The 13,659-nt window shown below is 42.4% G+C and overlaps 1 protein-coding gene across 11 annotated transcripts in view; it reads left to right on the top strand.

Annotated features, from left to right (window-relative positions):
* nrxn3a (neurexin 3a) overlaps window positions 1–13,659 on the top strand; it is a 735,897-nt gene that overhangs the window by 508,818 nt on the left and 213,420 nt on the right. For all 11 annotated transcript variants that reach the window (XR_007450902.1, XR_007450903.1, XM_049596227.1 and 8 more), the window contains one exon: window positions 776–895. Coding sequence is in view for 9 of the 11 variants with exons in the window: in XM_049596227.1 (XP_049452184.1) it covers window positions 776–895 (120 nt within the window). In the remaining 2 variants the exon portion in view is untranslated. The remainder of the gene's footprint in view (window positions 1–775; window positions 896–13,659) is intronic.

The following is a 13,659-nucleotide window of genomic DNA, read 5'->3' on the forward strand; positions in this document are numbered from 1 at the left end:
TTTCTAAATCTAATATTTTTTTGGCAGTTCTTGGGACATTTCTTACCAAGTTGCTCAGTGCCTTTTTTGCATGTTTTTGAAAGAAATCGCACCAATTAGCTGAAGGTTCAAAGGTTTAAATACTTGCAAAAAGCATCTGAAAGCGGCACAAGAAAAGTGAAATCGCTCCAGGTTTCAAAGGGTTAAGCCTCTAGTGTGTTTTTGTAGTATTACACCCAGATCTCTCTCTCTCTCTCTCTCTCTCTCTCTCTCTAATTCAAATTCAGATTCAAAAGTTTTATTGGCATGAAAGTTTTCAAAAAAACATTAATGTCATAGCATAAAATACAAACACAAACAAAAAATACACAATAACAGCAATATGAAAATTAATGAAAATCAAATAAAATAGATACTTTTCATAAAATATACATGAATAAAACAAAACACGTAAATATATATTTCTATATCCTGTGTGTGTGTGTGATGAGCTGGCCAAAATTAACAAAAAGAAAGAAAGGTACCCAGACCAGCCCACAAAGGGCCGTAGGATCTGGGCTCTTCCCTTTAACCTAAAAGAGAAAACTAAACCTAAACAGAAATAAAAGCCACTAATACATACTGGGCAGCAAGATTTGCCCTGTCTCGTTCTCCCAGGGGAATTGTGAACTTTGAGGGCTTTGAATGTCTGTCTCTGTGTGTGTGTGTGTGTGTGTGTGTGTGTGTGTGTGTGTGTGTGTGTGTTTGGGTGGATGGGTGTCTGGGTATGGTTCTGGGGATGGCTGTATTTCCACAGGTCCCAGCACCACCTGTCAAGAGGACTCCTGTGCCAACATGGGTATTTGTATCCAGCAGTGGGAGAACTACACTTGTGACTGCTCCATGACCTCTTACACTGGCACGCAGTGCAATGACCGTGAGTACTGATCTCATGATTGACATTTCTAATGTCACAGATTTACAACAGAGAGTGGACAAAATCACAATCCCTAAGCACCTCCTTTGTACCATCAGTGAGTGCTTAAAATCATAATCATTGGGGCGTTCGTGGCTTAGTGGAAGAGCAGGCGCCCCATGTACAAGGCCGTTGCCGCAGCGGCCCGGGTTCAACTCCAGCCTGTGGCGCTTTGCTACATGTCACTCCCCTTCTCTCTCCCCCCTTCACGCTCTTCTATCCTATCCATTAAAGGCTTAAAAATGCTCAAAACATATCTTTAAAAAAAAAAAAAAAAAAAGGGCTAAGACCTTCTTAAAAACGCTCTTAAGCCTCCTGTGAAAGAAAAACGTGTTTCCCAGATTCGCTCTTAGCTTAAGAAGATCTTTCACGAAGAAGGAGTTGTAAGATCGAGCTGACCCACTCTTAACAGTCTTCTTAGCGACCAAACGCTCACAGCTCCAGCCGCGGCAGGCAGATTAATATTACACTAAGCAAGTAGATATGAAAACAGTGCGCACCATATATATTTTGATCTATTTTATACTTCAGATTTATATTGTTTAGCATTAATTGGTGACAGAAAAGAACGAATTTCAAAACAATAATATGATGAAAAATAAATATGAGGAATAACAAGTGTGTTCCTGTGTGTTCCTGTATGTGCTGTGCACATCAGGCACACAAATAAAATGAATCATCATGACCATCATTTATCATAATTTGTCCGCACATATCCCACATCTGACAGAAACACATCCACCCTCCAAACCTGCAACATTTCATAGATATCAGGCAACTGACAGGTGTAATTAAGCTCAGCTGGAACCTCATCAAGGGATGCTCCACCCGCTACTCTATATAAAGGCGTTGCCACATCACACGTGTGAGATACCATGGCTGCTTAACAGCATATTCTCGCTGCTAACCAACAGCGTCACCGTGTGCGAAGCCAAACCATATACAGTACAGGCCAAAAGTTTGGACACACCTTCTCATTCAGTGCGTTTTCTTTATTTTCATGACTATTTACATTGTAGATTCTCACTGAAGGCATCAAAACTATGAATGAACACGTGGAGTTATGTACTTAACAAAAAAAGGTGAAATAACTGAAAACATGTTTTATATTCTAGTTTCTTCAAAATAGCCACCCTTTGCTCTGATTACTGCTTTGCACACTCTTGGCATTCTCTCCATGAGCTTCAAGAGGTAGTCACCTGAAATGGTTTTCCAACAGTCTTGAAGGAGTTCCCAGAGATGTTTAGCACTTGTTGGCCCCTTTGCCTTCACTCTGTGGTCCAGCTCACCCCAAATCATCTCGATTGGGTTCAGGTCCGGTGACTGTGGAGGCCAGGTCATCTGCCGCAGCACTCCATCACTCTCCTTCTTGGTCAAATAGCCCTTACACAGCCTGGAGGTGTGTTTGGGGTCATTGTCCTGTTGAACAATAAATGATCGTCCAACTAAACGCAAACCGGATGGGATGGCATGTCGCTGCAGGATGCTGTGGTAGCCATGCTGGTTCAGTGTGCCTTCAATTTTGAATAAATCCCCACCAGTGTCACCAGCAAAACACCCCCACACCATCACACCTCCTCCTCCATGCTTCACAGTGGGAACCAGGCATGTGGAATCCATCCGTTCACCTTTTCTGCGTCTCACAAAGACACGGCGGTTGGAACCAAAGATCTCAAATTTGGACTCATCAGACCAAAGCACAGATTTCCACTGGTCTAATGTCCATTCCTTGTGTTTCTTGGCCCAAACAAATCTCTTCTGCTTGTTGCCTCTCCTTAGCAGTGGTTTCCTAGCAGCTATTTGACCATGAAGGCCTGATTCGCGCAGTCTCCTCTTAACAGTTGTTCTAGAGATGGGTCTGCTGCTAGAACTCTGTGTGGCATTCATCTGGTCTCTGATCTGAGCTGCTGTTAACTTGCCATTTCTGAGGCTGGTGACTCGGATGAACTTATCCTCAGAAGCAGAGGTGACTCTTGGTCTTCCTTTCCTGGGTCGGTCCTCATGTGTGCCAGTTTCGTTGTAGCGCTTGATGGTTTTTGCGACTCCACTTGGGGACACATTTAAAGTTTTTGCAATTTTCCGGACTGACTGATCTTCATTTCTTAAAGTAATGATGGCCACTCGTTTTTCTTTACTTAGCTGATTGGTTCTTGCCATAATATGAATTTTAACAGTTGTCCAATAGGGCTGTCGGCTGTGTATTAACCTGACTTCTGCACAACACAACTGATGGTCCCAACCCCATTGATAAAGCAAGAAATTCCACTAATTAACCCTGATAAGGCACACCTGTGAAGTGGAAACCATTTCAGGTGACTACCTCTTGAAGCTCATGAAGAGAATGCCAAGAGTGTGCAAAGCAGTAATCAGAGCAAAGGGTGGCTATTTTGAAGAAACTAGAATACAAAACATGTTTTCAGTTATTTCACCTTTTTTTGTTAAGTACATAACTCCACATGTGTTCATTCATAGTTTTGATGCCTTCAGTGAGAATCTACAATGTAAATAGTCATGAAAATAAAGAAAACACATTGAATGAGAAGGTGTGTCCAAACTTTTGGCCTGTACTGTATGTAAATGCATTTGTGCATCAGCACTTCAGCACACTCAACGTGCTGTCAACGCCTCATCAACTAGTGTCTCCACACATCCGGAGGGCAACCCGGTGCAATTCCGCCCTCAGCCCGGAGGTGCACTGCCTGGCTGCGCTGTGTTTTACGCAGTGGGGAGCTTCCTGGAAGTGGTAGGAGACGGCACCGGCCTCAGCAAGGCGTCTGTGTTTTTTTGTTTAAATATAATACATTTCCTCATGATTCTCTTACCAAGACTACTTCTTATGTAGTTGTAGTCTTGCTGCATTAAGAACGCATCTGGGAAACACTCCTATCTTAGCGACCCTTCTTATCAAAAACGTTCTTAACTGTGTTCTTAAGTCTTAAGATCGCTCTTAATTGGGAAATGCGGCCAATTACAGTAATAGTAAAGATAAGGTAACTCCTTTTTTACGAATGTACGGCATTTTAGGTTAGAGTCACAGTAAAATATCTGTACTGGCAGCAGTCTGTAGCTACAGCAACACAGACTGCACAACCACTCCGGAGGTGAAGCTCATATAGTGAATCAGTCAGTTTTACTTTAGGTGTAGAATCACCATGAGGCTTGGTTGCAAAACACTTTAAAACAGAATCAATCAATCAATCAATCAATTTTATTTATAAAGCCCAATATCACAAATCACAGTTTGCGTCACAGGGCTTTACAGCATACGACACCCCTCTGTCCGCAGATAAGGAAAAACTCCCCCAAAAACCCCTTTAATGGGGGAAAAAAATGGTAGAAACCTCAGGAAGAGCAACTGAGGAGGGATTCCTCTTCCAGGACGGACAGTAATCCGCATGACACAATGAGACAGAAAGAGAGAGAGAGAGAGAGAGAGACAGAGACAGAGAGAGATGCAGGACAGACAGTAATGACAGTAGCCTACAACAACATTAACGAAAGTAATGATATTATAATAATATTATAATTATAATTCTGGTTATTGTGGTGCAATATGTTGAAAGTATATATAAATGTCTGATAGCATACATATGTGACAATAATCATATGTGTATAATAACAGCAGAAGTATGACTAATGATAACAGCAGCAGCAGGAGGCATCTGGCAGGACCACGGCAGGAGCACAACCACACACGTCACACTATCTAGGCACTGCTGTGATATGAGTTAACCTATAAAGATATATTTATAAGAATAAAACATACAAAGGACAAATAGAATAATAAAATCATCAATCAATCAATCAATCAATTTTATTTATAAAGCCCAATATCACAAATAACAATTTGCCTCACAGGGCTTTACAGCATACGACATCCCTCTGTCCTTGGGACAGGCTCGGACCTTGTTCTGACCATTCAGCTGACTCCTCAAGACTTGCCTTACTCTCTGGAGGTATTTGGTTGTGGTCGACTTCCTCGTGGCCTCCTAATGATTTTCATTAACCTGTGGGATCACAAGCAGGGTTGGACTGGCCATAGGGCATACCGGGCAATGCCCGGAGGGCCATTGGCATATTTTGGGCCGGCACAATCATAATTTATTCATTGTAATTATGTAGATATTTTTTAACGGCCGCGTCAGCCTTTAAAGCACGGAAAACAGCCCACTGGTTTTTTTTTCTACACTGACATTGGGCTGACCCAATGAAATCTCACAGCCCTTCCTCCTCAGCCTGCCCCCTCCCCACTCACTTTTCTGAGTTCTCCTGAGTTCGAGTAGCTGGCTGTTGGCCTTGTGCAGAGTGGTGGAGTGTGTAGCCTACTAACGTACACTGATGGATAAACCACCAAAGTGCAAGGGAGGTGCGGAGAAGCTACGGGAGAAAAGGTGCAAGAATCTCCAAGCAGATGCAGCCAAATGCGCAAAAATATCTGACATGTTTGGTGTAAGATCTGGTGCAGCAGGGCCATTTGCACTGTGTGCAATATATCCCATCGCACCAAACATACGTAAATGTGAACCTGCAAGAAAGTAGTTCAGGAGAAGAGGTGGCTGCTGGTGGAGATGATTGATGATGTCCTTGCTGTAGCTCCTGTTGGTGTGGATCAGTGAGTCAATTTCTCGCTCATTCTTGGCGTACAGCTTGATGTCAGAGCAGGTGGCTGATTGTTACTCCACTTCGGAATTGGTATCCGTAGCCAGTCCTCTTGATAATCTGACTGAGGGGATTCAGGCCTATACAGAACAACAGTGGTGACAGTGCATCCCCTTGGTATATGCTGCATTTGATGTTGACTTGGGCAATCGGCTTTGAATTGGCCTCTAGGGTCGTCTTCCACATTCCCATGGAGTTCTTTATGAAGGCTGTTAGTGTCCTGATGCTCTTGTATAGTTCCAGACATTCCAGTATCCATGTGTGTAGCATTGAGTCGTAGGCTTTCTTGTTGTCAATCCAGGTGGTGCACAGGTTGGTCTTCCCGCTCTTGCAGCCTCAGGGGATTGCTCTGTTGACCAGTAGCTGGTGCTCTTCTCCCCTGATGTTACTGCCAAATTCCTTTCTGTGCCTCACTCATGTATTGACCCATATGCCTAGTTATCTTAGCCGCTATGATGCCTGACAGGAGAGATAGGTTGTTGGTCTGTAGATGGATGGGATGATCAGGACTGTCCTGCCCTGTGTCAGCCATTCTGGGTGGGTCCCATCCCTTAGCAGCTGGTTCATCTGTGCTGCTAGGCGTTCGTGGAGTGCAGTTAGCTTCTTCAGCCAGTATGTATGGATCATATCAGGGCTAAATTCAGGAACATTATCGATTTTTTTATTTCAAGCAATCAATTTTATTTATAAAGCTCAATATCACAAATCACAATTTGCCTCACAGGGCTTTACAGCATACGACATCCCTCTGTCCTCTGTCCCTTTGATGGGGATAAAAATGGTAGAAACCTCGGGAAGAGCAACTGAGGAGGGATCCCTCTTCCAGGACAGACAGACGTGCAATAGATGTCGTACAGAACAGATCAGCATAACAAATTAACAGTAATCCACATGACACAATGAGACACAGACACAGAGAGAGAGAGGGAAAAAAAAATAAATAACCAGAAACAAGATCTGTCCATACAAATGTATTTATCTACAGCCCTGTTTATTTTCTGTGCTTCTGGTGAATTGGCACCATATCGAATCTGATCTGAACTCTATTATCTGATCGAAATAGAGTTGGTAGTTTAGGCTCAGGATGCTCCTGTTTCTACCTCACTATGTGATCAGAGAACCAGGGGTTACGGGAGAAACCAAACGTTTTTTCAGCTTCAATCTGTGACTTTACAGTTCACATAACTTTTCAGACACATTGTCTTTTAATGTTACAGATGGGCATGACTGATAAAGTTTTCTGCTTAGCTCCCACATTAACGTTAGAAGTTATATTTTAGTTTGATGCTGGCAACACCAGCTGCTCAGCTGCTAGTGAGGGGAGGGGCTGTACCTGCCGTCTGCAGCGTGCTGTGTTCACTTCACTAAATATTTCCAAAGAGTGCTTTTTCCTTTATCATTTTTTACCAAAACTGGCTGCTCTGATCCTCCTGCAGCCACACTGGCCATATTACAGCAACAAAAAATGTGTGCATGCATGCACAACAACTACAACAAGCTGGGTTGCATCAAGAGCTCTGTGCCTGCCAGACGCTGCCTGCACAGCGCGTGTCCGTCGGACCTGTCGCGCGAGTATGGATACTTTTCAGAGTATCGATACTTCTGACAACCCTAGTGTACATATAATAACAGTAGAAGTGTGACTAACTGCGCATTCACACCAAAAGCGTCATGAGCGTCATAAGTGGCCAGCAGCCATTCATTTTCAATGTACGCTTGCTACGAAGGGCGTCAGGGGCGTCGGCTGCAGTGAGCGGCGTGATGCCAGCGACCAGAGCGTCAAGTAGAGGTTGAGAGAAGCTGAACTTTATGTAAATGAGCAGCGTCGCTGCCGAAGCAGCAGCCAATTGCAGACCGGGATTTGGGTACGGAGGTCTGGGCTCTCTCGAAGCTGTACGAGCCGGTGAAATTCACCGTGGAGTTGCTGGGTTTGCAGGACTCTGTGGACCCAGACGGCCCGACGGCTCCGGGCCCTGTGTTTCCTCAGCAAATACGCTGATGCAGTACAAAGGAGGCTTCCGAAAGTGCGATTAATGAGCTCCCACTTACTTACCACCAATTACATTTCTCAGTGGTCCTACGTGCCAACAGGAGGGTAAAATCATAATTATTAGACTCATAAAGGCTATATTGACTGTGTTTATTAGCGTTATTTTAATTGTGCAATGAAAGTCATGGATAATACAAAGTGAAGACATAAGTGATATATTTGTTCATCCTTGTAAAATGAACAGCCGTGTCAGCCTTGATGGACACATCTGCAGCAGACGGCCCCGCCCCTTTGGCTGCTACAAGCGCCTGCTGGAGCTGCTGCCAAGCAGCGCGATGCCAGCGTCATGAGCGACCGCTGGCGCTCATGACGCTTTTGGTGTGAATGCACAGTAATGATAACAGCAGCAGCAGGAGGCATCAGGCAGGATATAAGTTAACCTGTGAGACAGTGGAGCACAAAGGCTCCGGAGAAGAAGCCGAGTTAGTGACATGCAGTACAACTGAGTTAGCAAGATGCAGTAACAGGACATGAGAGAGAGAGAGAGAGAGAGAGAGAGAGAGAGAGAGAGAGGAGGGAGAGAAGGTGCCCGGTATATTATAAGAGGTCCCCCGGCAGACTAGGCCTAAGTCAGCCTAACTAGGGGCTGGTACAAGGCAAGCCTGAGCCAGATCTAACTACTGTATAAGCTTTATCAAAGAGCAAAGTCTTAAGTCTAGTCTTAAATGTGGAGACGGTGTCTGCCTCCCGGACTGCAAAAGGAAGATGATTCCACAGGAGAGGAGCCTGATAGCTGAAGGCTCTGGCTCCTGATCTAATTTTGGAGACTTTAGGGACCACACCGAGGCAACATTAATTTTAGTGACCTCCGATTGGCGTAACTGGGTGTCATTGCCGCCGACGTGAATAACGATCTCACTAAATCTAAGTTTAGCCTTAGCCAGCAGTTTTAAATTTGACTCGATGTCACCCACTCTGGCCCCAGGGATACATTTGACTATGCCCGCTGGTGTTGCTAACTTCACGTTTCTCAGAATAGAGCTGCCAATGATCATCAGAGTTTTCTCCTCAGCGGGTGTGTCGCTGAGTGGGGAAAAGCAGTTAGAAACATGAACAGGCTGGTGGTGAACCGTTGGCTTCTGCTTGGTACTTCGCTTCTCCCGGACAGTTACCCAGCCTCCTGGCTGCACGGGGGTTACCGGGGTACCGCTAGCAGAGGCTATGCTAAGTGGCTCCGCACAGGCTACAGGGGGCTGGCTAACTACCGCAGCTACTGAATGATTTTCCATGGTGCGGAACCGCACTTCCAATTCACTGAGCCTTGCCTCCAACGCAGCAAATAAGCTACACTTATTACAGTTACCACTGTCGCTAAAGGAGGCAGAGGCATAGCTAAACATCTGCCACACCAAGCAAGAAAGAGCAGAAGGAGAAGCCATTGCTAACTGTTAAGCTAATGTAGCTATCAAGGCTAATAACGTGCAAACAACAGCTAAGAGATTCGCAAGAAAGTCATAAAAAAAAAAGAGAGCTATAAGTGCAGAACTAGTGTGGGTTAAGACTTGAAGTAGATGTTAAGCAAGTGAAGTGAAGAAAAAACAGAAAGTAAGCTGGTAGAGTTCGCTAGAGCAGCACAGAGATGCTATACAGAAACACTGGAAATGACACAAGACGCTTACCGCAATACGTCAGCACATTAAGAAACAGTAGAATATAACTATATAACTATATATATGTGTATATATGTGCGTATACATATATATATATATATATATATATATATATATATATATGTATATAACTACATAGGCTCTGCCTCGGGTCCCTGGTGGGCTGGGGTGGGCTGGGCTCTGCCTGCTGTTGAGTGATCTTGGTGGCCACAGGGGAGTGGTGAACCTGTGTGGGCCGGGCCTGTGTTTCCTGCCCCTTCTTGGCCTCCCCTCCGCCCTGGTTTCTACCCTGGGCTGGGTCCATGTTGCACACCTCGCTTTTTTAATCCATCACACACCAGCTCAGGAAAGGCACAAAACCAAAAGCAAAACAAACAAAAATAAGAATAGGGCAAGTGGGGCATGCATGTGATGGCCAGCTGTAGGGCGGGCCCCGCATTGCATATATTTATATATATATATATATACATATATATATTTAGGGCAAGTGGGGTGTGCAGCATGGGGCCTGGGGTGCTTGGAGGTGGAGGGGGTGGCCAAAGAGGGGAGATTGGTGGGTGATTACAGGCCGGTGCTGCATGGTGTAGCCTACCCCCCCGTGTCCCGCAGCAGACATGGGCGGGGGTCAGCCTGCTCTGTGGCTGTGTGGGGATCCGAGGCAGATCCTTCGCTTCTCTTCCTCCCTTTATTTTTATTTATCCCCCCTTTATTTATTTATTATTATCATTATGACGATGATGATGATGGCGATGATGATGATGATGATGATGATTATTATGTATGTATGGGTATGTATATGTGTGTATGTACATATACTTTTATTATTATCATTATTATTATTATTTTATTTATTTATTTGTTTATTTTTTCTATTTCGCTTATTTTATTTGTTTGTTTATTTTCTCTTTTGTCTCCTCCCTTCAATGCCTATGATGATAATGAGGTTGTTGATTATTACTACTTTTTATTATTATTATTATTATTATTATTATTACTATCATTACTATTATTATTATTATTATTATTGTCGCTGTTAACATGTATATTTGTTGTTCATTAGTTACAATACATGCACACACCCAGGCACTCACGCACCCACAGTCACTAATTGTTGTTTCATCATGTCATATGTCTCTTTAAGTATGTATGTAGCCTTATTTTATGTGTCCTCACATGTATCTTGTCTTGTTTCACAATAATAACAAAAAGAAACAGTAGAAGATTCTATTTATGGAATGTGGAAAAACAGTAAATGTCAAGTGACCATTACATTTGTGCAGAAGTCCTGTGCAGCAAATAAGCAAACAAATGGAGCAGATAGCATTACAGCATTTAAAATTAGAATTGCTATAAAAGTTGTATTGTTATAATATCTTATAAAATACAAATCCAGATACTCAGATTAAACGCAGCAATATTATGATCCAAAGATGCAATGCTGGTTCTGGGCAACTGAAATAACAAAAAGAGAAAGTATTAATCTACAAAAAAAACAGGGTTTAATTAATAAAATGGGCTGTCTGTATGCGAACCAGTCCTTATCCAATTTTACTCTACCACATGCTCCCCTCAAATCATGCACACACACAAATACACACTCACTGCAAATGAACACCCCTAAGTGTTGTGGAATACTTATCTGCATGCAGGTGCACAGCAAACCGAGGGACCAGCCACAGAAACAGTACAGCCTGGGTAATATCACTACATAAATAAACATCCTGGATAGAAAGGCACAGTCGGTTCATTTCATGAAATGAATACCACTAAATCAGCTAAATATATAGTTTAGTTTAGTTTTTTATTTACAAATCGTTTAAAATACAATTTCAATTCATAATTTACAGCAAGATATGATTTTGTAAAAAGGGTCTCCCCAGAAGCTATTCGTAGCTTATAAACGGGGGCCCAGAACATCAAACAACAATACAAGAAATTATGAAAACAATTCCTATTTCTACCTAAATTCTAACCTAACCCTAAAACAACCTAAGGTAATTCCATAAATACAGAGAGTATAGAATTTAAATGCAATAACAACACATCAGGCACAGGTACATGAGAGCACAATACAACGACCCAAGCTTGAATTAAACATATTTCAACAGCAATTTCTGTTTTAATTTCTTTTTAAAAATAGACAGAGATGCAGACTCTTTTATCATGCTCTCAACCTCATTCCAAGTCTGTGGACCTTTAACGGTCACACTAAGACTTGTACATTTCAGTTTCCATTTTTTTCCCTTTGAAACTTGTTTCCCCCTGTTGTATTCATGAGTGGGTAAATAAATTGGGATGAGACGACAGAGTCTGTCATTGAGTCTAAATGCTACATTATACATTACACAGGCATTGTGGAAAGTGTTGCACTCAGTGCGTTTCAGAAGTTTGTAACTATAGAAAAGAGGATCAGATAAATTATACCCTCTCAATAGCTCTACCGTATATATATATATATATATATATATATATATATATATATATGTATTATATTATATTATATATTAAAATATTAAAACACTAAGCAAAATAATGTAAGGCATCATAAGGTAAGGCAAAAAAGTGGCAAACTACCTTAAAAATAAAGGCTAGAAAAAAAAGAAAAGGCTGTACAAGGCTGTTGCCTCAGCAGCCCGGGTTCAAGTCCAGCCTGTGGCCCTTTGCTGCATGTCATCCCCTCTCTCTCTCTACCCCTTTCACACTTGGCTGTCCTGTCCATTAAAGGCAAAATGCCCCCCAAAAAAATCTTTAAAAAAAAAAACAAAACAAAACAATACGGTAATTTGAGGCCACATGCTGGAATAGCGTGGCCAATAAAAAAAGACATGTAGCAGCGCCTACCTATACAGGTGGTATTTGTAGTGTTGGCACACGAATAACAAGGCCGAAGTGTAGAACAAAATGCTGTTTACCCAACAGACAAGCAGTACAACAAAACGTTTTTTCAGCAGCAGATCTTAGCAGACATGTACATTTCAGTAGTCGCCATCTTGAATCTCTCACTCTTACTCTGTATGCGTCACATCAGTATCTGCTTTATGACACTGCCACCTAGCATTATAAAGTAGAAATAATATAATCAGGGAACACAACATCTCCTTTCTCTGTTAAGAATACACTCTCAATATAAAGTGAATGCCAGTAGAAACAAAACATAATGAGTAATTCCTTCTACAATAAAGTAAGGCTGTAGTTGTCTTATGGAACTAAACACAAATAACCAACTACTCTTGTGGTACCATTAGCATAGGATATCATGAATAAGGTAGTTTTACATAAGGCACACTAAACATGTAACAGTGCACATCACTGTAAATATAAGACTTGACTTAATTCGCCTATTGCCATAATCCCAATAGTCATATGAGTAGGTACATTACCTTTAATTATCAGTGCCTGTTGTTCTGAGATCGGTGGGGCAGAGCTGCCTGCTGCTCGGAGCACAAAATGGAGGTGAACGGTACAGCCCGATCTCTCCCTCAAAACCAATCAAATACACCATCAAATGACTCCAAAACGCTCTTGTGGACAACTTGTAGCTTACACATTCACCACGCTATGAAATAATAATGTAATATTATGAGATAGAGTTGTTTTGAAGTCAAATGCACAGCCGGAACTACATTCCAGACATACAGTACTTGCTGGGCGGAGTGATTTCAAACAGCGTATGTTTAGTGCAGTTACTCCTGTCATCAAAACAAGTCTGTTGAGAAGAAGCGAGAATATACAGAGGAAGAGTTACAGGTTTTGGAAGAAGAGAGAGCAAGAATAGCTGAGGCTGCCAAGCAACCAGGGGCTGAGGGGAGACCCAGAGCCGGCATGGATTGGTGGTGTAAATGTGGGGCTTATTGGCCACTTTATTAGGTACACCTGTGCAATCTAATACAATCCAATACAACAGCTCTGCCACACATTCTATGTTTACAAAGCTTTTACATTTTCAGTTTTTGTTGACATTGTCAGAAAGGTGATTATTCTACTTTATTATTGAGATGGTAGTGGGTGGTGCTGGTGTACTGGAGTGCAATATATTGAAAAGTGTTCCTAATATTTTGTCCCCCTCAATTAGGAGGCCACCTCAGTACACCACTACCATTCACTATGACCTCAATAATAAACAAAGGAGAATCATCACTTTCTAGACAGTGTCAACAATAACCGAAAATGTATAAGTTTGGGGGAAAAATCATGGTATAGCTGTTGTTTATTAAATAGTGATGGTGTGAAGGTGATGAAGGAGACTCCGATGACACCATCTTCCTTGCATAAAGAAAAGGTTTATTACAAGAAGTACAGCATCTATCAAGCATCTAGATTGCTTGGAGAGGGTTCGAAGCCAATGTGAACTGCTCTGAATAACAGCCCCAAAAACCCTGCTGTATATAGACTTGGTGGTGTTTGTG

The sequence above is a fragment of the Epinephelus fuscoguttatus genome, linkage group LG14 (assembly GCF_011397635.1).
Source record: "Epinephelus fuscoguttatus linkage group LG14, E.fuscoguttatus.final_Chr_v1".
NCBI classification, from domain to species: domain Eukaryota; kingdom Metazoa; phylum Chordata; class Actinopteri; order Perciformes; family Serranidae; genus Epinephelus; species Epinephelus fuscoguttatus.